Source organism: Dendropsophus ebraccatus, chromosome 1 (genome assembly GCF_027789765.1).
Source record: "Dendropsophus ebraccatus isolate aDenEbr1 chromosome 1, aDenEbr1.pat, whole genome shotgun sequence".
NCBI lineage: Eukaryota > Metazoa > Chordata > Amphibia > Anura > Hylidae > Dendropsophus > Dendropsophus ebraccatus.
Genome location: NC_091454.1, coordinates 118,340,249 through 118,367,292, shown reverse-complemented (window position 1 = coordinate 118,367,292; position 27,044 = coordinate 118,340,249). Strand labels below are relative to the sequence as shown.

At 42.6% G+C, this 27,044-nt stretch overlaps 1 protein-coding gene across 1 annotated transcript in view; it reads right to left on the bottom strand.

The window, feature by feature from the left end:
• The window catches only part of COG5 (component of oligomeric golgi complex 5), a 225,643-nt gene that overhangs the window by 67,684 nt on the left and 130,915 nt on the right, over positions 1-27,044 (bottom strand). Inside the window, exons 8-13 of the mRNA XM_069977427.1 lie at positions 23,009-23,174; positions 16,992-17,104; positions 16,829-16,906; positions 8,889-8,970; positions 5,487-5,691; positions 71-232 (exon numbers count right to left, since the gene is read on the bottom strand). Of these exons, the coding sequence (XP_069833528.1) occupies positions 71-232; positions 5,487-5,691; positions 8,889-8,970; positions 16,829-16,906; positions 16,992-17,104; positions 23,009-23,174 (806 nt within the window). The remainder of the gene's footprint in view (positions 1-70; positions 233-5,486; positions 5,692-8,888; positions 8,971-16,828; positions 16,907-16,991; positions 17,105-23,008; positions 23,175-27,044) is intronic.

Genomic DNA, 27,044 nt, shown 5'->3' with positions numbered 1-27,044 from the left:
ATATACATAATGTAAGCATCCATAAACATGCAATCAATTATTAGAACATAATTTCCTATACACCACATACCTTGCTATAGTTTTGATTATGCTCTCAAGTTCATCAGCTGAAGGAGGGTTTCGTCCTCCTGGTGGAAAAACCAGATTGATGGGATCAAAGAGCCTAGACAAGGATTTAGATAGGTAGGCAGCTTCATATGGTTGCAGGGAGTCTTTCAGAGTTTTCTCTGGACTAAAAAGGAAACAAATATCTTTACCCAACAACTGTAAACGTAACCATTCCCTTATTTATTAGATGTACAGATTCACATTATATCTCCACCGATGCAGTATGTGATATCTAGAAAAAACTACAAAAAATTCACAATGTTTTTGTGAAGCATTCTCACTAAAAATATCTTTTCTCTCAGATTTTTTTTTTTGCATTACTATTATTTACAACTAAGAAACTTTAAAAGGGTTATCCAGTGTGGGGGCACTTTTTGGGGGGGACCGGGGAGTAGGTGGCTGAAATAAAAGACGTCCACTCACCTCCCCGGTTCCAGCAGCGGGTGACTCATCGCGGCGCTCCGGTACCTGGTTCCCGGCCGCTTACTGGTGTCTGACTCCGCCCGAGACGCTACATCTCAGGGCCGCTCAGCCACTCAGTGAAGGAGGCGGGATCCGTTTGAAGTCCGCTCGGATCCCGCCTCCTTCACTGAGTGGCTGAGCGGCCGGGCGGCGTCAGACACCAGGAAGTGGCCGGGAACCGGGTACAGGAGCGCCGCGATGAGTGACCCGCCACTGGAACCGGGGAGGTGAGTGGACGTCTTTTATTTCAGCCACCTCCTCCCGGTCCCCGCCAGAAAGTGCCCCCATGCTGGAGCACCCCTGGCATGGTGACCATTATTTTAACATCCAAGTTTCAGTGTGATAGTCACCTTGCTAGGACAGCAGCACATCTTTCTAAGATAATGCTGGCACTAGAGAGAGGCTGCCTGAAACGATCACAGTGCAGAGGTAGGGGTAACTGCAGAGGTAGAATATACAGTAGAATAACCCTTCCTTAATAGCGCTGTTCAGCAGTGTTAGAACACAGCAGATCAAAGCCCTGCAGCTTGTGTTGGGAACTGCAGGGCTTATAGTCCACAAAACATAGGATTAAGGACTATTTCACACAATGTGCTACTTTTGAAAAGAAACATACGTACTATTTTTTTAATGAAAACAGAGGCCGTTCTTTTTAGCCTGTGCGGCATTTCATTGAAATCAATGCAATGCCGTCTGTTTCATGCACACACTGAACCGACATTGGCCGTTGTTCGGTGCGGCTGTGCATATGAATGATCATGTCAATAACGGCTGCTGTTCCGCAAACAGCGGCAAATATTAATCTTCCATGCACACATGGGGATGTAGTCTGTTCATCCGTGGTGTGTATTGAAATCAATGCTTAATTGATTTCTATACACACCCTGAATGGGCAGTATGGAAATAAAAGTTCCTGCAGTTGTCAAAGCCTTGAAGGCCGTAGGAACATGCAAACACCTACCGGAGTTCAGTTGGTATAGCAACAGCCGTTGTTATATTGTGTGTGAACATAGTCTAAAGATCCTTATGAACTGTTACCTTTTTAGAATTACAGGCAGAGACTATTTTTTTTCTTAAATTCATATCCAGTAATCTGCCTAACTTCTTAGAATTTAACCCCTTCAAGACCAAGCCTATTTGCACCTAAAAGACCAGGCTCATTTTTCAAAATCTGACCTATCTCACTTTATGCGCTTATAGCTCAGTGATGCTTTAACGTATGCTAGCGATTCTGAGATAGTTTTTTCGTCACATATGGCACTTTATATTAGTGGCAAAATTTGGTCACTACTTTGTGTGTTTTTTGTGAAAAACATCAAAATATCATGAAAAATTGAAAAAATTAGCATTTTATGAACTTTGAAATTCTCTGCTTCTAAAAAAAGTTGTATTACATAAATTAGTTACTAAGTCACATTACCAATATGTCATCTTTATTCTGGCTTCATTTCATAAACATATTTTACTTTTTTAGGGTGTTACGGGGCTTCGAAATTTATCAGCAAATTACCACATTTTCGTGAAAGTTTCCAAAACTGATTTTTTTAGGGACCAGTTCTTATTTTAAGTTGATTTAGGAGATTTGTATACTGGAAACCCCCATAAGTGACCCCATTTTGGAAACTACACACCTTAAAGAATTAATCTAGGAGTATAATGAGCATTTTAACCCTACAGGGGCTGGAGGAAAGTATTCACCATCAGGCCGTAAAAAAATGAAAAATTAAAATTTTCCAATAATATATACATTTAGATTAAAGTTTCTCATTTTCAAAAGGAACATGAGAGAAAAAGCACCCCAAAATTTGTAACACGGGTTCTCTTGAGTACTACGGTACCCCATATGTGGGCGTTAACCACTGCATGGGCACACAGCGGGGCTCAGAAGGGAAGGAGCGCCAATTAGCTTTTCCATTGCAGATTTTGCTGAAGAAGTTTCCCAGCAGCAGGTGCATTTGCAGAGCCCCTGTAGTGTCAGCAGAGAGAAAAAACCCCATAAGTCACCCCATTTTGGAAAGTACACCCCTCAAAGAATTCATCTTCGGGTAGGATGAGCAATTTGACCCCACAGGTGTTAGAGGAAAGTATTCAAAATTAGACAGTAATTAGTAATTAGACAGTCTGAGGTGGTTACGGGCAATCTGGGGTGGTTACGGGCAGTCTGAGGTGGTTACGGGCAGTCTGAGGTGGTTACGGGCAGTCTGAGGTGGTTACGGGTAATCTGGGGTGGCTACGAATAATCTGGGGTGGATACGGTCAACATGGGGTGGTCACAGGCAACCTGCTGTGGTTACGACAACCTGGGGTGGTTACAGGCAACCTGGTGTGGTTAGAGGCAACCTGGGGTGGTTAGAGGCAACCTGGGGTGGTTACGGGCAACGTGGGGTGAATACGGACAACCTGCTGTGGTTACAGACAATCTGGTATGGTTACAGGCAACCTGCTGTGGTTACGGACAATCTGGGGTGGTTGCGGACAATCTGGGGTGGTTGCAGACAATCTGGGGTGGTTGCGGACAATCTGGGGTGGTTGCGGACAATCTGGGGTGGTTACGGGCAACCTGGGGTGGTTACAGACAATCTAGGGTGGTTACAGGCAACCTGCTGTGGTTACGGATAAACTGAAGTGCTAATAGGTAATCAGAGGTGGGTACCTGTAATCTGGCGTGGTTACGGGCAATCTGGAGGGGGTCACTGGCAATTTGGGGTGGTTAGAGGCAAGGTGCAGTGTTCAGAGGCAAGGTGCGGTGGTCATAGGCAAGGTGCGGCGGTCATAGGCGACGTGCGGCGGTCAGAGGCGACGTGCGGCGGTCATAGGCGACGTGCGGCGGTCATAGGCGACGTGCGGCGGTCAGAGGCGACGTGCGGCGGTCAGAGGCGACGTGCGGCGGTCAGAGGCGACGTGCGGCGGTCAGAGGCGACGTGCGGCGGTCAGAGGCGACGTGCGGCGGTCAGAGGCAAGGTGCGGCGGTCAGAGGCAAGGTGCGGTGGTCAGAGGCAAGGTGCGGTGGTCAGAGGCAAGGTGCGGTGGTCAGAGGCAAGGTGCGGTGGTCAGAGGCAACCTGCGGTGGTTGCGTGCAATCTGGGGGGTTACATGTAATCTGGCATGATTACGGGCAACCTGGGGTGGTTACGGGCAACCTGGGGGGGTTACAGACAATCTAGAATTGTTACGGATAGAGTGAAGTGCTTATAGCTAATCTGGGGTGGTTACATGTAATTTGGGGTGGTTACAGGCAATCTGGGGTGATTACGGACAATCTGGAGGGGGTCACTGGCAACGTGCGGTGGTTACGGGCAACGTGCGGTGGTTACGGGCAACGTGCGGTGGTTACGGGCAACGTGCGGTGGTTACGGGCAACGTGCGGTGGTTACGGGCAACGTGCGGTGGTTACGGGTAATCTGGGGGGGTTACGTGCAATCTGACGTGATTACGGACAACCTGGGGTGGTTATGGGCAACCTGCGGTGGTTACGGGTAATCTGGGGGGGGGGGGGGGTTAGGGGTAATTTGGGAGTAAACTGCAAATATTACTATAATAAAAAGTGTGTGTTTTATTTTTTTGTATGTGTGTCACTTTTTGTACTTTATACATTCATGTTCACTGTATTACTATGATTACTGTGATATTTTCTATCACAGTAATCATAGTTCAGTGACAGAGACCAAATTGGTCTCTGTCACTTTAAATTTTCAGAGCTTGGCTGGTTGTGGAGCGCATGCGCACTTCATAACCAGCCAGGACACGGAAGAGGAAGGAGCTCCAGGAGCAGGTGAGTATATGGGGAAGGGGGGGGGGGTGACTGGGGGACGGGGGTGACAGGGGGGGTGGGGGGCGACTTGGGGGGTGGGGGGGACATCACTTTTTAGCCCCTGTCACCAATCATTCATGGTGACAGGGGATAAAAAGTGCCGGCGGCACATGGCACAAGCGATCAGCGGTATATAGTATATACCGCTGATCGCTTGTACCGGGACCCCACAGGGGGGGTCCCGATGACTGCCCCATGCTCTCCGCTACCTCCGGTGGCGGAGAGCATGGGGCTTTCATTCATTTTTCTTTTTTGATCACTGTGAACAGACATTAGTCTGTTCACAGTGATCGCGGCGGCCATCTTGGATCCGATGGCCGCCGCGGGAGGGGGGGGTTAGTGACTGGGGCACAAGGGGGCTGATCTGGGGTCTGATTTTTACTTATTTCATCTCCCCCCACCGTGGATTCACGGTGGGGGGAGATGAAATACAGCGGCGGCAGCGGCCCATTAGTGACCGCCGTTTCGGCGGTCACTAAGGGGTTAATGGGGGTCAGCTGCGGAATCGCAGCTGATTTTCATTATCTCCGGTGCTGTACACAGATGAGAGCGGGATCGCTGTCCCTGCAGCGATCCCGTTCTCATCACAAAGCCCCTGTCAGTCAGGAACGTATATGTACATTCCTACTGCACGGGGCATGTGCAATAGGAATGTATATATACAGATGGCTGACGTGAAGGGGTTAATGAGCAAAATTAAACAGAATCAAACTCAAGATTGTGATATATTAGTTGTACAAGTTTTTGCTTTACCAGTAGAAATCTATTCCTTTATTGGCTTTGGCACCATTAGGCAGCCTAATTCAAATATGGTCATAGACAACAGATCGTTTTGGGAAACGAGTGGAAAAAGCAAAAACACATACATCTATTTACATAATTTAAATCCAGATAACCCAAAATTACAAAAAGTAATTTATTGCCAATTGAAATATGTTTAAATCCAATCAAATGAATGATGTGGAACAAGTGATTACATAGATGCACAGCCATGTGACTTTCATTCACTAATTACCATCATGAAGTAGAATATAATGTGAACTGCCTGACCCTAATATCAATGAAATGGACTTAAATGGATTGTACTTGGCATACACATACTCACTCGTGATCTAGTTTCTTCATTGTGAAAACATCTTGTGTGTCATCATCAATTTGCTGTATCTCAGGGATAAAATCAGAGTTGCCACTATTTGTAAAAGAACCTTGTAAGTTCTGACTGTATTGTTGGAGACGTTTCCATAAGTCATTGTATAGTCTTAACAGTTTAGGATATTCTCCTTCAAAAGCCTGTTTCAGGAAGGTGGAAGCTGGAAGACAGAACAGAAACGTGCACAATGTCAAAATGAATAAAGTAAAGTAGTCTCCAAGGAAGGTGTATGATAAGAAGCTTCAGTATGAGAACATAACATTGTCTTGTTCTATTTAATCACATCTTGATGTCCACAAGGAATATTTAAAAAAAGAAAAGAAAAGTTGCTTGCACATTTTCAGTGCTATATATAACAAAAAGATAGAGGAGCAATGATTCTCCTACCAGGTAGACAAATGGAAATTTTGTAATGTCTACAAAACAAATGAACAGAGCCAAATGGATTTTAATTTCCAAAGCATGGCCTAAAATCCATATAGATGTTAACTGCTGTATAGGAAAAAAATATTTTCTATTTAGTGCCCTAATCCTTTTGAATCAGTACGCTTTATAAAATTGTCCACCCTATAAACCCAAGCACAGCTATTTCCAGAAAGAGGTACATTTACTGTTGCAAAATGTAAATATTTGTTGTGTATCAAATAAGTGTCACTCCAAAAGAGAATTAAAGGGGTACTCTAGCCATGTACAAATGTATTATAGTGCTGCCCTTTCATAGAGCATAATAAAGATCTTACTTCAACACGCTTCCCCAAGGTCCTCCTGCGGTGTCTTTGGGTGCCCCGCTGACTGCTACTGCTGCCACTTCCGAGACACCAGCATCTATTGAGTTCTATTGTGCACTCATTGTCACTGACAGGCTGAACATTAGAGCAAGATCTCCTTTCCCTCTAGTGCTGCATGTCAGTGTCCTCAAGATCATTAGAACTCATAAGTCGCTGAACAGCATGAAGATGAAACAGCGCATGCACTGGGAAACAAAAGGACGAGCACCTGATGAGACAGCTGTCAATCTTTCTCAGATGAGGAGGAGGTGACGTGATAATGGAGGCCTGGTCTGAGAGCAGGGCAGGCACAAGCAGTGTCACAAATTTGTGACAATGTCACCCAAAAATAAAGAGCATTTTTTACAAACAGAACAGATAAAAGAACAAAAATAGAGGTTCCAACACACTGCTGGTAAATAAGTAAATGGAAACTGGCAACGCTGATATATGCATATCAGGGTTTTCAGTTTCCCTTTAGAGGAGAAGCCCGGCAAAAATTTTTATTAAACGATTTTATTGCCCCCAAAAGTTATACAACTCACCAATATATACTTCTTACGGGAAATGCTTATAAAGTGCTTTTTTCCCTGCACTTACTACTGCATCAAGGCTTCACTTCCTGGATAAAATGGTGATGTCACGACCCGACTCCCAGAGCTGTGCGGGCTGTGGCTGCTGGAGAGGATGATGGCAGAGGGATGCCCAGTGTTCCTCCAGTGCCCTGTGTCCCTCAATGTCCCCCTGCCATCATCCTCTCCAGCAGCCACAGCCCGCACACCTCTGGGAGTCTGGTTGTGACATCACCATTTTATCCAGGAAGTGAAGCCTTGATGCAGTAGTAAGTGCAGGGAAAAAAGCACTTTATAGGCATTTCCCGTAATAAGTGTATATCGGTAAATTGTATAACTTTTGGGTGGTAATACAATACTTAAATTAAAATTTTCGCCAGACTTTTCCTTTAACCCTTTAAGGACGGGGCCCATTTTCGTTTTTACGTTTTCGGTTTTTCCTCCTTGTGTTTAAAAGGCCATAGCACTTGCATTTTTCCACCTAGAAACCCACATGACCCCTTATTTTTTGCGTCACTAATTGTACTTTGCAATTACAGGCTGAATTTTTGCATAAAGTACACTGCGAAACCAGGAAAAAATTCAAAGTGTGGTAAAACTGAAAAAAAAAGCATTTCTTTTATTTGGGGGAAATGTGTTTTTACGCCATTCGCCCTGGGGTAAAACTGACTTGTTATGCATGTTCCTCAAGTTGTTACGATTAAAACGATATATAACATGTATAACTTATATTGTATCTGATGGCCTGTAAAAAATTCAAACCGTTGTTAACCAATATACGTTCCTTAAAATCGCTCCATTCCCAGGCTTATAGCGCTTCTATCCTTTGGTCTATGGGGCTGTGCGAGGTGTCATTTTTTGCGCCATGATGTGATCTTTCTATCGGTACCTTGATTGCCCATATACGTCTTTTTGATCGCTTTTTATTAAATTTTTTCTGGATTTGATGCGACCAAAAATGCGCAATTTTGCACTTTGGGTTTTTGTTACGCTGACGCCGTTTACCGTACGAGATCAGGAATGTGATTAATTAATAGTTCGGGCGATTACGCACGCGGCGATAGCAAACATGTTTATTTATTTATTTATTTGCTTACTTTTATTTAAAACCTGGGAAAAGGGGGTGATTCAGACTTTTATTAGGGGAGGGGGCTTTTTACTATAAACAACACTTTTTTTTTTTTTTTTTACACATATACTAGAAGCCCCCCTGGGGGACTTCTAGTATATACACTGTGATCTCTTATTGAGATCTCTGCAGCATAGATATGCTGCAGAGATCCATGAGATCGGCACTCGTTTGCTTTCGGCTGCTGCAGCCGAAAACGAACAAGTGCCGAGCCGAGGACGGCGCCATCTTGGACGCGTCCCCGGCCGGCATCAGTAACGGAGATCGCTCCTCCGGGACAAGGTCCCGGAGGAGCGATCTCCCCCACTAGACCCCAGGGAAACGTTGCCTCCGGTAATCGGAGGCAGCTGTCAACTTTGACAGCTGCCTCCGATTAGCTAATTAGCGGGCACGGCGATCAGACCGTGCCCGCTAATAGCAGCGGTCCCGGGCTACTCGCGGCACCCAGGATCGCGGCACTTCAAAGCGGGGCCGCCGCGCGGCCCCGATTTGAAGTGCAAGTGAGGACATATGACGTAGGGGTACGTCATATGTCCTTAAGAGGTTAATTCTATTTTGGAGTAACAGCTGTTCATTTCAATATTGGAGGTCAAAAAGTCGAGTCCATTGGAACGGAGTACCCAACCTTTACTATGGCATTTTCACAATGCTGTTCTGCTTTTCTACTGGTTGTGAGAATGTTACAGAATAAAGGCTACTTTGCAACAAATTCCAAACTATAACACAATAATAGCTAAATGTTAGATAAGAGTGGGTTGTAGAATAATATAAGCTGTAGGTATATCTTTAATTTTACAACAACAACAAAAAATAAAACTAAAGCTGGAACTGGGTGATACATATTTTAACAATATCAGATGGATTAACAAAGTTGAAAACCATAACTTACAGGTTGTTGCCTTCTCAAAATGAGATGAAAGTATCTGTGTAACAGAATTCCAGAATGTATACAGAATATCTGACGGACCATCCTAAAAATATAAATAGACAATGGGGACATTAAAAAGACAGATACAACTCTACTAAGCCACTGAATTTTTCCTCCTAAGGTCTGTGCGATTTTGCAACCGTTTTTCATGATCTAATGCACAACATGCAGGCCTTGTTTGTAATCTGTAACCACAGGGACATATAGGTCTTTACAGAAGCTGCATACACAAAATGATGGGATAGTTTACTCAAGACTGTCTGTAAAATGTCTTCATATTACATGTATATGGAAATGATCAAAAGAAATATAAAAAAGTGTACACAGCCTTTATAGTGTAACAACTATTCTTCGCCACCGGCAGGATACGCTGTAAAAATCCTTCCGCCAGACTACATATTCAGACGCGCGCTCATATCCGGCCCGTGTCAGCTGTTATTTGCAGGAGCTACCCTTCGGTAGTGACAGACATCAATAATCATCAATAGTCATTTAATTGCTACAAAAACAATCTGAACAGTTTTGACAATTGTCATTGTCAGTGGTTTAGTCAACCACTGAAAATTATGGGTTGGCAATCGGATTTGCTACTCATACTGTGCAGGAACCCAGAACCCCGTCATAATGGCAGCAGTCCCTATTCTGATCTGGGTTTTCCACCAATGAGCAAAAGACTTCTGCTGCTGAGCGGACCCTTAGTTATACAGCTGTGGCCCATCTCAACTCGCCAGATTCTGCCTGACCATAGAATGGAATCTATAGGAGAGACAGCGATTTCCTGCCAATACCCTTACTGCTGCCACTCAGCGGAAGTGGTTTTATAAAGAAAAATGCATATACACGATTTTTTTATTATTGTAAATCTTTATTTTCTTTACAGATAAAAATTATTATTATAGAGAGGGGGTCAGTGCAGGAAAAAAAAATCCTTATTCCATTTCCCCCCCATTGTCCCACTCTCTAGTGAACAGATTCCCAGGCTTTATCCATGCTCTTAATATGATTACTTTGGCAATAAGCAGCAGCCTTAAAAGGGTAGTGCGGTGGTAAACAATTATTCACAGAATAACACACATTACAAAGTTATACAACTTTGTAATGTATGTTATGTCTGTGAATGGCCCCCTTCCCCGTGTACCCCCACCCCCACCCGTGTACCCAGAAGTGTGGTGCGCTATACATACCTGTCACGTGCCGACTCATCTCCGATCTTCAGTCTGCAATGTCGTCTTCAGCGTCATCAGATGCTCAGCCGCGATTGGCTGAGCACAGTTTGGCTCAGCCAATCGTGGCTGAGCAGCTGATGAAGCGGCCGACACTCAGGACGCTCGGAGGGATTCGGCCGGAGACGACATCGCTGACTGAAGATCGGAGACGAGTCGGCACGTGACAGGTATGTATAGCGCACCACACTTCCAGGTACACGGGTGGGGGGGGGGGGACACGGGGAAGGGGGCCATTCACAGACATAACATACATTACAAAGTTGTATAACTTTGTAATGTGTGTTATTCTGTGAATAATTGTTTACCGCCGCACTACCCCTTTAATTTCTAACAGCCATAGCGCATCCTATATATTTATTTTATTGAAATTATATTACAAAGTATTATTAAAGCAATGTATTAACAAAAAAAAACATCCACTTAAACCCCAGGGGGTCAGACAGTAAGCAGCGATCTATACAGATTACTGCTTATTGTAGAGAAACAAAACACCTGTCAAAATGGCAACGTTTTCTGCTCCTTAGTGGGGACTTGGCACTTACTCCTCCCCCTAAAGCAGATGTGACACTTACTTTACTCCTTATTACATTTTTGTGCTTTGCCCCTGAAAGCTTTGCCCATGAAAGCTTTGCCCCTCTGGAATACGTTTCGGTGCAGTCCATAGATGATGTGTACAACTGTACGTCAGGAGATTGTTCTGCACCAAATGCAATGGAAACTTAAAGTGTCACTGGCGTTTCATTTGGTTTGCAGAAATCAATAGTCCAGGCAATTTTAAGAAACTTTTTAATTGGGTTTATTAGGCAAATTTTCCATTATCTGCATTCAAAAAGACTTTCCCCAGGTCCCCCCTCTCCTCTCCTTTCTGTCATCCACTGCTCATTATCAGGAAATTTCGACTTTTACATCAGTACACCTGTCTGTTCTATGGAGAGGGGAGGGTGGAGGAGGGAGATTAGTCGCTAGCAGAGAACAGGTGCCTCATCTCCCTCCACCCCTCCCACTCTCCATAGACAATCATGAAGACAGGGGAAGAGCTTCAAACTGCTTTTTCTTTATAAAAATGCATTTTTCAGCTAATAAACCCAATTACAAAGTTTCTTAAAATCGCCTGTAGTATTGATTTCTGCAAAAAAAAAAAATTAAACAACAGTGACACATTATCCTATAGACGACCTAGGACGTACCAGTACGTCCTGGAAGTCTGTTCTCAGACGACCCTGGACGTACTGGTACGTCCTGAGCTATGAAGCGCGCTCCGGTGCGGAGCAGGTGAGGGCCGGCTGCAATCAGCAGCCAGCACCTCACTGTTAATGACACGCTGCAGCGTGACATTAACTCCTTAAACGCCACTATCGTGGCGCGGCCGCAGCGTTTAAATGTAGGTGACAGGGGGAGTCCCCTGTCACTTAACGATCGGGACCCCAGCAGTCAAACGGACCACCGGAGGTCTATCACCTGCCTCCACGCGGTCCGATCGCCGCTCTGGTCACTGGGCCTGCATGGGCAGGCTCAATGAGCAGTGCGCCGATAACACTGATCAATGCTATGCCTATGGCATAGCAATTATCAATGTGTAAAATGAAACTAATGAATGTACAAGTCCCCCAAAGGGACTTAAAATGTATAAAAAAAAAAAAGTGAAAATCACTAACACACTGCCCCCAAACCCCTCCCCAATAAAAGTCTAAATCACCCCCATTTCCCATTATATAAATAAAACATATAAAAATAAACATATAATATACCGTAGCGTGCGTAATTGTCCGATCAAAATATAACAAGCGTCATTGCGAACGGTGAACGGCGTAGACGAAAAGAGGGAAAAAAGTGCGCGGATTACCAATTTTATACCAATTTTAATAAAAAGTGATCAAAACGTCCGATCTTCACAAATATGGTATTATTAAAAACTAGAGATCATGGCGGAAAAAATGACACCCCATACAGCCCATAGGTGAAAAAATAAAACTGTTATAAGTGTCACATTTATTAAGTGCCCATTTTATTAATATTTAATTGCCAAAAAAAAGGATTTGCTTAAAAAAATAATATATACAACATTAGGGAATCTGTGTAAACCTGCATATGGTTGTGTTCGGACTGACCTGTAGAATAGTGGTATCATGTCGCTTTTATCATATAGTGCATTACGTAGACACAGGAACCCCCCAAACGTTACCATATTGCATTCTTTTTTACAATTTCACCTATTTATATCTTCATAAATAATATATTTGGGATTCTGTTATACATGTTATGGTAAAATGAAAGACGCCACTACAAAGTACAACTATTTCTGTAACAAACAAGCCCTTATATGGCCTGTAGATAGAAAACTGAAAGTGCTAGAGCTCTTAGAAGGGGAGGAGGGAAAAACGAAAGCGCAAAGATCAAAATTTGCGTGGTCCACTGGGTCATTTTGGGCCTGGTCCTCAAAGGGTTAAAAAATATAAAAAATTTCTAATACTGTAAAGGTGAAAACAATGTAGACTGATACATACAGAAAACCCATATTACTAAAATCACAGGCTTTACAACAATCACAGGTCACAATGCAACAGTTTTGCATATGTACAGAGTTAAGAAATAACAAAGAAAACAACATGACCGATTTAATTTCCTAATTTACACCTCTGAGCCAGTCGTAAAGTTAATTTATTAAAATATTTCTCACCCAACAGCATAAAAACACTAATGTATTTCTACAACTTCAGAAATAAAATGTCCATGTGTAATTGTCTGGCCTCAGGAGCAGAAGATAAAATAGTATACTATTGTTAATGTATATTCCCAGTTAAAAAAAAAAACAACTGTGACAGGCTAATTATAAAAGTGGAAGTGACTGCTGCTGCAGAGGCTTAGAACAAAATCTTTACCCTGGTAAATAAAGCTCATTTACCTCCCTTTTTTATATTAGATTTATAATAAATCAGACATGCTGGTGTGTTGGAGCCGAATACAGAGTAGTCATGGAGACACTACTCTCTCTATAAAACCTATATAAGAAAAGAAATACAAACACCAGAGAAGGAAGGAAATACAAATACCAGTAAAGCGAGTTTTTTCTGCACCTGGGGCAAAGATTTAGTTTGGCCTTATGGAGGTACAATGCACCGTGCATTCCCTTTAATAATAATAATAATAATAATAATAATAATAATAATAATAATTATTATTATTATTATTATTATTAGTAGTATAACGCCAACAGATTCCGCAGAGCTTTTTGAGATAAATTGTACCATGCCTCCCCTTAATGCGATACTCTGGTGTCAGAAAGTAATTACAGATCTGTAAATTACTTCTATTTAAAAGAAAAATTAAGTACTTATAAGCTGCTGTACGGCCTGGAATAAGTAGTGTATTCTTTCCGGTCTGAGACAGTGCTCTCTGCTGCCACCTCTGTCTGTGATAGGAACTGTCCAGAGCTGTAGCAAATCCCCATAGAAAACTTCTTCTGCTCTGGACAGTTCTCGACAGAGACGGAGATGCCAACAGGGGAAAATGTGTCAGACTAGAAAGAAAACTCCACTTCCAGTAAGGCATACACAGCAGCTGTTAAAGGGGATGGCCACTTTAAAGTAAAATTGCTCAGTGTACAGTATTAGTAAGTGTACACACTGCTCTTACTGACAGCAGTTCCCTGTGTACCTCATAGGGCTAATATCAGACTCCCCTCCTCCAGGCTGAGCTGTCCTGCTCTGTGGTGTTTTGGTCTATAAGATTGCTGAGATGGAGGAGCATGTGACCAGGCTCCACCCCCCTGTGTTCACCACTGAGCCTGTATATGTCTACGGAGGACACGGGACAGGGCAGGGTCACATGTTCCTCCATGTTGGCCATTTTATGGACTGAAACAAAACAGAGCAGGGCAGCCCAGCCTGGAGGAGGGGAGTGGGATTTTAGCTCTATGAGGTACACCGTAAGCTGCTGTCAGTATATACAGTGAGTACACTTACTAATACTTTGTACTGACCTATTTTACTATAAAGTGGCCAACCCCTTTAACTGCTGGCGATACAAATTTGTGGGACTTAAATAGAGCTACACAATCATCATCATCTAGTTCAGGGATGAGAGACTTCCACTTTTCTAGTGCTGAAAGAGGACTGAATGCCACCACCACTGTAATCAGATGAGACTATAAGGACGCTTATATTCTGGAGAGGATAATGGCAGGGGGATGCTCAGTGTCCCTCCAGAGTCTCTTAGTGTCCTCTGCCATCATCCTATCCAGCAGCCACAGCCCGCACAGCTCTGGGAGTCGGGTCGTGACATCACCATTTTATCAAGGAAAAAAAGCACTTTATAAGCATTTCCCATAATAAGTGTATATTAGTGATTTGTATAGCTTTTGGGAGACAAAACTTTAATAAAAAGTTTTTCTGGACTTCCCCTTTAAAGGGGTACTCCAGTTTGGGGGCTATTTTGGGATCTGGACGGGGAGGAGGTGGCTGAGAGAAAAGACGTCCACTCACCTCCCCGGATCCAGTGGCGGGTCCCGTATTGCGGCGCTCTGGTCCCCGGTTCCCGGACGCTTCCTGGTGTCAGACGCGGGCTCGAGACGTGACATCTCAAGTCCGCTCAGCCTGTCAGTAACAGAGGTGGGATCCGTTTCAAGTCTGCTCAGATCCCGCCTCTCAGCCACCTCCACCTCCAGATCCAAAAATAGCCCCCTGCCGCTGGAGTACCCCTTTAGGGCACAGAATTTTTCAAGACAACCTCAGGCTGGCATGAAAGACATATTGTAAAATTGGAACTAGATACTCTAAAAGCTGTATTACATGCCCCAATGCCTAGTGTAAGAGAGCACAGACCTGCTAAATCGGCGTTCGCTTACTGAGCCTAATACACGGTTCGATAATCGTGCAAGGGCTTCACAGATACAGTTAGCGATGTCCGTGCAGAACTTGCCTTAAGTTTAAATTAATAAACTGTATACATATCTGTCCATGCTCCCCGATGTTACCCTAGCTTCTGCCTGCAACTGCCACTAGAACTTCAAAGCCAGTCTCAGAAGTTCCAACAGCGGCTGTGGGCAGCGGGCAGAAGCTTGGGGAATACTGAGGAGCGTGGTCAGGTATGTATAAGGTTTTTTCTTTTTACACACTCATCCGCCATTGGCCGTGAATCGCTATTACACATAGCGATGCACAGTTGACAGCTTATGATTTGAAAGGTTAAAGCCAATGATCAGCCGATGATCGTTTCTTCGGCTGATCGTTGTTTTTATTACACAGAGCGATAATCTGCCGAATCGGCACAATTGGGCAGATTATCACTCAGTGTAATAGGGCCTTAAGGATGTGCCAAATTTATCAATAACCTGAGTCACTGTGCTAAATTTGCCTCATCTTTAGTTTCATTTGCCTCATCTAGTTTCAGTTGATGTAGTCAAGCTTTTAAACCATGTTGATAAATCAGGACCACTATACAAAGCTGAGAAATGGGTTACATGTTCAGGTTGAAAAATACAATAATAAAAAGCAGTTTCTAATAAAAGTTACAAATTACAGAAAGGTATTTAGAGATTTAGACTACAAGAGAACGCTATGATTTAATCCTTGGATCTGAAGAGATAAAACTGCATCTGATTATATTTTGATCCTCCATGCTTACCATGTGTGAAGCTCATTAATAGTGAATGGATTAAAAGTTGCAGTAATTGGTTTAGTTCTAATAAACTGGTTGTCATACTTATTAACTCCTAAAACAAGGCCTGTTTGGGCCTTTAAGAACAAGAATTTCATGAACTGCATGTTTTTTTCAGCAACATAGCTGAATGAGGGATTTCATCTTCTCTACAAATTTTTTCATTTTCAGTTTCATTTTAATTGAACTTATTAATGCTTCTGGGGTAAGGGAACCAAATTTAGTGTTTTGGGGTACATGTAAAAGATAAAAGGGGTTGGACACTTTATAGTAAAATTGCTCAATGTACAGTATTAGTAAGTATATAATGACAGCAGCTCCCTGTGTGCCTCATAGAGCTAAAATCAGCCTCCCCTCCTCCAGGCTGTGCTGCAGGCTCTGTGGTGAGTCAGTCCATAAGATGGCCCACACAGAGGAGCATGTGACCATGCCCCGCCTCCAGTGTCCTGGAGGTATATAATAGGTATATACAGGCTCAAAGGTGGACACTGGGGGGCGTGGCATGGTCACATGCTCCTCCATGTCCGCCATCTTATGGACAGTCTCACCACAGAGCAGGGCAGCAGAGTCTACAGAAGGGGAGTCTGATTTTAGCTCTATGGGGAACATAGGGAGCTGCTGTAAGTATATACAGGGAGTACACTTACTAATACTGTACACTAAACTATTTTACTATAAAGTGGCCAACCCCTTTAGTTATTTTTTTCTTTAATTTGTTTTGTTTTTTTGAAATTCTTTTATGCTGTTAGCCATGTGGTTTAATCAATCACGATGGGTCAACAAGGGCAGAGTGGGAGAGCAAGGCACACCCTATTAAGAAGGGTACCTCTTAACTTCACACTTGATTCCACAGTTTATAATTTCCTCCTTCTCAAATCTTGTAGATCAAGAGGCAAAACATTGTCTGTAAATAAAAAGCTTCTATTTATGCTGATATTACAGCCTGTGCAGGATTACCAAAAGAGGGACAAAAACTCACAGTAGCAGTTTCAGGAATGAAAAATAATAGTTTATACTCACTTTAGCAATTTCATCAATAAAACAAACATGGGATACAGGGTCTCTTTTCTTTGCCAAAACTTTCTGAAGATGCTGGACCTGTAATACACCACATTTTATATAAAAGCACATCATCTGTTAGTACAGATGGCATGTGTTAGTAACAGAATAATCGGTGTGCTACCTGAACACAAGCTGCATAAATTTGATCCATTAGTTTCTCCATATTAGTCCAAAGAGCTGCTCGAAATGCAGCAGTGTTCCCTGGCTGAGGCATAGCTGCACGGCCTGGTGTTCCTACCCAGAAAAAGATTTCAGTTTTCAGTTTATATTTTAACCACATATTGTTAAAATTATTCATAATGGGACACACACAAAACATATACGTTAACCAATTTAGCCTAAATTCATTGTTTTGAAAGGAAAAAAATAAAATAAACTGTTTAAAAAAAACAACATCTCTAAATCTAAACAACACAGCAGGAATTTTGTAAAAAAAAATAAAATAAAAAATAAAATAAAATAAAGAAAGTGTAAGACATTTCAGCGCAGAGACATTTCAATAGCAGAGCATTGAAGTACTGTAGGTGGGTATGTAAACAAGAAACTTCTACAACTTGAGTGTAGGCACATAAAAAAGATAAATAGGTTTACCCTGAAAATTTAATGAGGATGGCGTTGACAGTAAAATACAATGATATATTCTTCTAAGTTCTAAGGCATTTTGTGACTGTCTGACAAAACAAATATTGAAAGTATACCACTTCTACTCCATTCCATACCAAATGTAATATAATTTGTTGTCTGCTACTCATCTACGTGTAGATGTCCTCCAGCTGGTTTTCAAAGTACATACTGTAATTGGTAGCATCAGACATTTAGGAGCTGGTTCCTAGACTTTACTGACTAGACGAGATTTGTCCAGAAAACACTGAATTAGATATTGTTAATGGTCCCATACAATTTATACTGATGTCGGCCCTCAGTATATATGTGTATGGGATGCCTCCCAAGTCTCCACTGACATATGATAAGAAACCATCAGAGCTGTCTGGCTGCAGCTTACCCCTCCCTATAGAGAACTCAAAATGCTTTTATTCTCTTTTGCTAAGTGTCCAGGTGCTGAGGGCTGTAATATCTTTTCGCTCCCTCTCCTATCCTTGCTTGACAGCTTCCTGCACTGTGTCCTGTTTCCAAATCTCGTTTCATAGGTGCAAAATTTGGATGTAGCCTTCAGAAGCTTATGATGTAAGGGATATAGAGGTCAGCCATAGCGATATAGGGGTCAGCCATAGTTATATAGAGGTCAGCCATAGTTATATAGAGGTCAGCCACAGTGATATAGAGGTCAGCCACAGTGATATAGAGGTCAGCCACAGTGATATAGAGGTCAGCCACAGTGATATAGAGGTCAGCCACAGTGATATAGAGGTCAGCCACAGTGATATAGAGGTCAGCCACAGTGATCTAGAGGGGTCAGCCAAAGTGATATAGAGGGGTCAGACATAGGTCCAGATTTGTCAACTCTCTGTCAACGTCTGCGCTCCTAAATCATTACGGCCCCACAGGAACTACCCAGCTGTGTCCCGCCGATTGGCTGATCACCGATTGGCTGATCGGGCATTTTTGAGTGAAGCCATAATATCAAAGGACTGGGAGCGCGTTGCCCATTGGACTGTTGGGGCACAGGGATGGCTACATAGGACTTCTTTATTATGATTCCACCCCCCTGTCCCCCCCTGAATTTTACGCTGTTACCCAAAATACCCCTTTAATTTCTGCCTCTTTCTCTAACACACACGCAGCCTGCTGCAGCCATAGAACTCACACACAGCCTGCTGCAGCAAAAGCAGACACACACAGCCTGCTGCAGCCATAGAACACACACACAACCTTTTGCAGCCATTGCATACACACATACAGCCTGCCGCAGCCATAGCCCGCACACATACACACAGCCTGTTGCAGCCATAGCATACACACACAGCCTGCTGCATATCTATATTATTAAAAATGAAAAAATATTATGACAGTTGCACTTTAAGGGTATGTTCACAAAATGTACTTTTTTTTAAAGAACGGCAACTGTTTTAAATAAAAACAGTGGCTGTTCTTTTCAGGCTGGGCGGCATTGCATTGAAATCAATGCAATGTCGCCTGCTCTGTTCTCACACTGCAGTGAACACCTCCCATTGTTCGGTGCATCCGTGAAAAGAATTGACATGTCAATTAGTAACTGCCGCTCTGCGTGAATAGATGTTATTAATTCTCCTTGCACACACAGACTGCTTTTTTGGCAATCCGTGCATCCTTGCTCTGCATGGAAATTAATGTAAATTGATTTACACGCACAGCTGTAATGTGCCGCATGGAAAATAACGTTCCTGTGGCTGTCAGAGCTTTGACGGATGCAGGAACATGCGAACAAAGGCCGGCTTTCAGCCTGTATAACAACGGATGTTGTTATACAGTGTCAGAACATAGTCTAATACAATTAATACATATATAGACAAAATATTGGACCAGTCAAATTCTTCTTTGTGCACTGGGCACAATCATAATGCAACAGAAAAAAAGCATTCTCCAATCTGTTCCCACAGTTTAAAAAGTATATAACTGTCCAATGTGTCTTGGTACTCTGATACATCAAGATTTAATTTACTGGAACTAAGGTGCCTAAGCCAACTCATGAAAAAAACCCTATTACATTCTCCCTCCTCCATCAAACTTAAAGTGTCGTTGTCGTTAAAACCAAATCAAAAGTAGATGTGATATAAAGCAAGTTTTTCATTTACATTCATTATTTTTTTTTATGCAAACCTAGAGAAAAAGAAGTGGCTGCACCTCACACACATGGCTGATACTAATGCCTCTTGGCTACATTTAAAAACCAATGGCAGAATGTTGATATATAATTTGATCAAACCATATTGCCTCATGTACCGCGTGCAGGTTTTTTGGCCCACGAGTCCCTACACTAAAAAAAACACTGTGCCGGTTAGCAATCGCCAACCACACCAAGCAATGTAAGACCCATGTGACCCCAATTAGCAGGAAGCACCTGTGCACATATGGTAAGTACCTCCTATTTCTCCAATTCTACCTGCTGGTGCATTGGTGAGTAGTAACACCTTGTTCACACTTGTGTTGCTTGGCGTCCGCCTTCTCTGCCGGCAATGCCTGCAGGGTGTGGGGGGCCCTTGGGTTTGGTCCTGTGACAGTGGGGTTGCAGGGCCATTCTGTGCCCCCCCCCTCCCATTTGGCGATTGCTTTGCGGGGTTGGCGGTCGCTGACCTGCACAGTGTTGTATTAGTGTAGGGCCAGAAGACCTGCATACAGTACATGAGGCAATATGGTTTGATCGAATTACATACCAACATTCTGGTGTTATTTTTTAAATAAAGCCGAGATTACACTAATGCAAGCCATGGGTTCTTTCTCTAGGTCTGTCATTATTTTTATAATGTTGTTATAACATTTCCTGTGTTCTGACTCTTTTTTTCTCAAAGAGTCTAAAGACAGGAAGTCCCATGTTTCCAGGTAATCTGCACGCTCACAGGGAAGGCAGTCATGTGATTGACAGACACATTGAGCCGTGACATTCTGTACTGGTTGGGCCTTCCTGTGTTTAGTCTCTTTTTTTCCCACCAGCACAAGACTAAAAAGCTGCCTTCAGAAGACCGGACCTGGATACAAGTAAGTATAGCTTTGTTTTACAGCATAACAAAAAAAAAAAGAATGTATAATGCAAACTTGCTTTATTTTACATAAACTGTTCATTTAGATTTTGAAAAGTGTAACGACAGGTACACTTTAACAGCTTGGATGAGTCTGCTTCCAAATGTAAATCACGGTAAGGGCTCGGCCACACTAGGGTTTTTTCTTTTTTTCTAACGGATCCGTCCATATTAATTTAACGGATGAGCATAAACTGATGAGCAGACTGATGCAAACTGATTGCAAAATGTTCATCTTTTTTTAATGGTCCGTTTGTATTTTGGCTTAAAAAAAAATGATTTTTGTACATCAGTTTGCATTCGTTTGCATCAGTCAGCATCCGTTTTTCTATCAGTTTATTTTTCTTCTTTGGTTTCTTGCTGCTTCTGAGCATGCTCAGTGCAAAAACGGATGAAAACAAACGGATGTGAACAGAAATACCTTCCGTTTAGATCCGTCCTCATTGACTACAATGTAAAAAAAAACGGAAGTGCACTTTCCGTTCGTGATCCGTTTTTTTTAAACGGAAAGAAAAATACTGCAAACACAATTTTTTTCTCCGTTCAAAAAAAATGGATCTTGAACGGATTGCATGCAGACGGAGCACAATTAGGGCAAACGGAGCACATTAATGTATCATGGGAATCTATGGGGATTTTAATGGATCCACCAGTTTCCGTTTTGTTTACTCCAACTTTTACGGTAGACGGAATGGTGCTGGATGGTGAAACGCTGATGTGAACGTAGCCTAAGTTAGGCATAAGGGGAGAATGTGTCCTCTTTTTGCCTTGCCTCACCTATCAGGTGAGCAGGGCGTACAAAAAGTTGCAAATTTTGGTGCAAAACATCCAGGTTGCACAAATATTTGTAACTTTTCATTTGAACTACTGAAATAGATAAGAAACTGTCTGGATGTTTGTGACTGTGCCACTGTACAATTTCTCTAATGTACATCTATTTTAAATCTGGTGCTGGAACGGGCTTCCGGTTCTCACTGCATCTCCATAGTTTCCTTCTCCACTGCGAGACCCAATGTAACGTAAGTCTATGGAGACGCGGCCGCGACTGTTACATCTATAGCCACGTGGCATTCCTTTATTCCTACCACCCACCAATGTATACCAGTTGAAAAAGGCCGTACTAGACCGAAACGTCCGTTATGGTATATGTTCTATGGATGAATTGTTATACAAGAATGCATGTGCTTAATTGCGGAGCCAATTTTTGTGTATACATATTGGAATAAAATAAGAAAGAAGCAAGATAACTGTCTCACGGTGTGCAATTAATATTACAATATGATCTACTGATGTTCTAATTGCACCCAATAGTGTGCACAGATATAATATTACTAACAGCCCTGACACAGACAGAAACAAAACCTCCTCCCCCACCTCCTAGCAGCACGCTCTCCCCCCTCCCCTCACAGAGGTCACTAAGCAGAGCTGATGTCTGTGTTGTGTGAGGAGCAGCGCAGGGGAGGAGATGGATGGAGGGACAAGTACCCAGTGCTTCAACCAGGGGGGACATGCTAGCCATGATTTCAATGTAATGCATGAGGGAGTGTGGGTGAGTCACTGAGGGGAGGACTACAAGTCCCAGCACAACACAGCTGTAGTCCTTCCATAGTACATATAACATTCACTATCAGAGGTCTGCAGCAGGTGCCCCCACCTCCATTGCTGACATTATCCTACAGTTTAATGAGAGCAGATGACTGTATCTAATCCCACTGTGAGTGATACCATCTGCTGGGGTTCTGTATCTAATCTTACTGTGTTATACTGTACGTTGGGGCTCTATCTGATCCCACTGTGTGTGATACCATCTGCTGGGGCTCTGTATCTAATCTTACTGTGTGATACTGTATGCTTGGGCTCTATCTGATCCCACTGTGTGTGATACCATCTGCTGGGGCTATGTATCTGATCTTACTGTGTGATACTGTATGCTTGGGCTGTGACTGATCCCACTTTGTGTGATAACATCTGCTGGGGCTCTGTATCTAATCTTACATTGTGATACTGTATGCTGGGGCTCTGTATCTGATGCCACTGTGTGTGATACATCTGCTAAGCTGCTGGTCAGAGAATGGAGAGATGCAGCCAGGGAGATGAGGGATAGGCCACACCCACTTTCTCTCAGCCAGAAGAAAAATTCATTTATTCTTCTGAGCCAAACAACTAGGGATATCTCCGCAAAAGCACAAGCTATCATCACAGTTTGGGGCTTTTTTTAAAGGGTAACACATGGGCTTTTTATTTGATGAATTTCATTTTTTGGCTACTTAAATTATAGTTACGCTTTAAGCAAACACACCACTTTCAAATAATATGCTTAGCATAAAAACAGGAAGGAAAACAAAATGATACAGTATAAAAATAGAAACTCATACATTAGCAAGATAAACACTCATGTTTCACACTTTGCAACAATGCTGATCTGAAATGTTTGCCTTTAAAGTGGTAAAGATTGCTTTCATACCTCTCTGGACAGCTTGTGAGGTTTGTGTTAGAACCTTTATATCAAGAGCGTTGTTGATATTCTCATCAAGTGCTGTGCAATAACCATCCACAACACTGCTAATGGTATCTTTTAGAGCTCCCAGGTTGTAGAACACTTGCAATGCTGTTCCAACTTGTGTAGGATTCTAAGGGGAAAAAAACGAGAAGGTTAGAACAAAAGATCATTCAAGTGTTTCTATTTAGAGCAGCTGCCAACTCTACTAAATTTTCAAACTTCTTGCCAATTTATAAGATTTACTTCTGTAACTACTTATCTTAAACATACCCCTATTTATAGTACAGGAAAACAGCTCAGTACTGGTTCTGTAATATTTAGCAAAGTAAGGAACATAAAATGAGGTGGACTAGAATTTTACAATTTTTATATAGAAGATTCTAAGATTTAAGTTGAGGGAGTCCATTTATTTTGGGAATGAACTGTACTGTATTATTAGATCTGAAACCATATTATTCTACAATCCTCAACATTTAAACTGAAACACCAAACACTAAAAGTTGTGGAATCATGGAAACCACAGGAGCGATAGACTTGTTGGTGATTAATTCAGTATTAACCCTTTCCCACCGAATCACTTACCAGCACATCCTATTCTGCATAACATTCTGGCAGATGGACGTGCCGGTACGTCACAGGGATGACATGGGCGCAGGCGCTGCGCCTATGTCATCCGCAGGGGGACCCAGCTGTCAGTGGTAGCTGGCCACCAGGCCCGGATCTCGGTAGTTAACCCTATAGGTGCTGCGATCAGTGCGATTGAAGCCCTTATAGTCCTAAAAGAAAGGACAATCCTCACTTTGTTCCCAATTGGGGCTGTGCAGTGCGATTGCACAGCCCTGATGGTTGTTGTGATGTCAGGAGGCTTCTTGAATCGTGGTTGATCAGGCTCAGCCTAAAGCGCTAAAGTGTTTTAAAAAAAAACCCACACACAAAAAAATGTTAATAAAGTAAAATTCACAAATAATCCCCATAGACCCCAATACAATAATACATGTTGGAAAATAAAAAATAAAAAAGTACACATAATTAGTATTGCCGTGTGTGTAGCGATGCTGGCAATAAAATTATTATGTGGTTTAACTTGAGTGGCAGAAAATATTCAAATGCTAATGAGAAAATGCTAATTTTGTCATTTTTTCATAAAAAAATTGCATTTGTTCCCAAAAAATCTCAGAATCGGAAAGAAAAGTTATAGCACCATGTAGCTACAACCACATAAAGTGAGTTAGGTTGGATTTAAAAAATGGGCTCTGGTCCTGTAAGCCAAAATCAGTCCAGTCCTGAGGGGGTGTCCTGAGGGGTTAAGTATTAGAACCACATGTACAAATACTGTATATAAACTTACACACCTTAGTATGCTATCAATGAGGTTATTAATGGTTGTTGAGGAATGTTTTGCCATGCTGAAGGCACTTGGGCATGCAAATCATCAAGATCCACTACTGGCAAATGAAGGCAAAAGTGGCCTATCACTGATTACATAATCCAAGACTGCTGTAGTAATGGTACGGTGGTGTCAGAAGTAGTACAATGAAAGCAGCAAGCCTCATGTGGCTATGTGGCTTGTGTATCACACTGTTATTACATAACATAATACAGTTTAACCACAGTATCGGCCGAGTGAACATCTCAGACATCGGCCATTGTTTGACCTGGCCAGGTCAAAGAATGGCCGACGTTTATACAATGAGTGACCATGGCCTAAGTGTGCATATACACATTCATTCGATACTTTGATGATATTTAAAACAGCAAATTTCTAACTGTGACTTTGGAGGTGCAGTTGTGTATGGTTCCTTTTTTTTTTTCTTGAGTGTGCATTATACTGATTACGGCTATGTTCACACTACGTAAAAGTCTGGCCGTTGTTGCCATCGGCAACAACGGCCGTACTTTGTATGGTGTGGACATAGCCTTATCTTCTGTGGGATCCCGGCCGGAGCATATACACATCGCATACGATCCGGCCGGGATCCCATACGTGGCTGCAAATAACTGAAATGTCAGTTTTCTGCGGCCACAATTCAATGAATTGCGGCCGTAGGAAACCCTGTCAGTTCACACAATGAAGCGAGTAGCCCCGGCCGCTTGCTGCATTGTGTGCTCTGGGAGGTCCTGAGGCGGGCGGGCGCGCGCTAATGCGCCCGCATCAGAACCCTGCGGTCAAAAGATCATCCGGCCGATACTGGATGATCCGTGCGGAGACCGGCCGTTTCGTGACCCGGGCGAGGTCACGGAACGGCCGGTCTCTCACGTTGTGTGAACATAGCCTACATGTGGATAGACACTGCAAGTTATACAGAGTGGTGCCTTTGCTCTACTTGAAAAAGATGTGGGGAGACTGTAATTTCAGCACAAAGTGTAATCTACAAGTGTTTATCAAAAATACTTCCATATAAATGTAATGGGATGTTTTAAAATCAAATTCACTAATGTATGATTTTTATAAGATGTCATGAAAATTTAAATCTGCTGCAAATTCATTACAAAAACATTGCATTTTCAACGCACAGTACATTGACTTGAATAAAGGGAAAAATAAAGAACACAAAAATTATAGTAATAAAGGTAATGGCTTTCTTGCAGCTTTTATTTTGTTGATTTTTTTTTAAATAATGTGGTTCCTGCAGCTTTTAGGCATTAGCTCTAAAGATTCTTAAAAGCTGTCCCTAGATCTCCAATTCCACTGTAAGTATTCCAGAGGGAAGCCCCTACCTACCAAATATTTATGGCATATCATACATTACATAATTTTACTTAAAGGACACCTGTCACCCCCCGTGCCAGGGTGACAGGCTCCCAACCCCCTGTTAGATCCCCCTATACTCACGTGATCCCGCCGGGTCCCGCTTCCTGAGCCAGTCGGGTCACGGAGATTTCAGCTCCCGAAGCCCGGCGCGTGCGCTGACAGGAGAGTCAGACGCCCATAGGGAATGAATGTGGAGTCCGATGCTCCGTTATTCTCTATGGGCATCGGACTCATCAGTGTGCGCGCCGGGCTTCGGGAGCTGATATCTCGGTGACCCGACCGGCTCAGGAAGCGGGACCCGGCGGGATCACGTGAGCATAAGGGGATCTAACAGGGGTCGGGAGCCTGTCACCCCGGCATGGGGGGGTGACAGGTCCTCTTTAAAGGGGTACTCTGGAGAAAAGAATTGTTTTTTTTTCTTTTAGCATTTTTCCATGCTCTCCTAAAAACTAAAATAACACAAATGTTCTTTAACATTAAGTACATGAACTTAACTATATGAGTTTGTAAATGTAACCAGAGGAAAGTATGGAAAAATGGGTTTCTGTCAAAGTTATTAATACATTATACAAAGGCCAATATCTATTTCTGTGTCAGAATATCTATCCAGTTGAACAATTACACAGCAGGCAAGCCATATAAACACAGAACAGGTCAGCAAAGCTCTTCAGGAACTCATATGCTTTCTAGGAAAGACCTGTAACCTTTTCCCACTCTTGGAACACATTCCTAAACATCCATTGGCATAACACATGTATTGCTATAAGGAGAATGACTAACAGCAGTTGTTCCTCTCCTTCTGCTAAGGGTCAGTAAAGGTTCAAATACTGCGTCCATTATTTGCTCAATTTCCCTTGTTCTGTAGGTTTAACTCAGAATGTTGATATAATACGCCTTTGTTGTTGAATACTATGCATGTTAGCCTCCTCTACTTCCTTGCTAGGTTATAAAGGATTAGTAAACCTGCTATAACATCTATAACTCCACATTTATAAAGGTCACAATTCTCTAAAAATATCTCAGTGATCAATTAAGTCTCAACAGGAGGAAATCTTTTTCAACGACAACTTGACTGCTACGGTTTTGGATAGACATTCTGCCATTAAAGCTTGGCAGCAATTAATATTCTCTCTCAGACGTTCCAATGAGATCTGCTGTATTGCTCTGCCTAGTTAATTCTGTTAAGACTGCTTGTATGCTTTTACACCAAAAAATATATTCACTAACCTTTAAAATAACATCAATCGG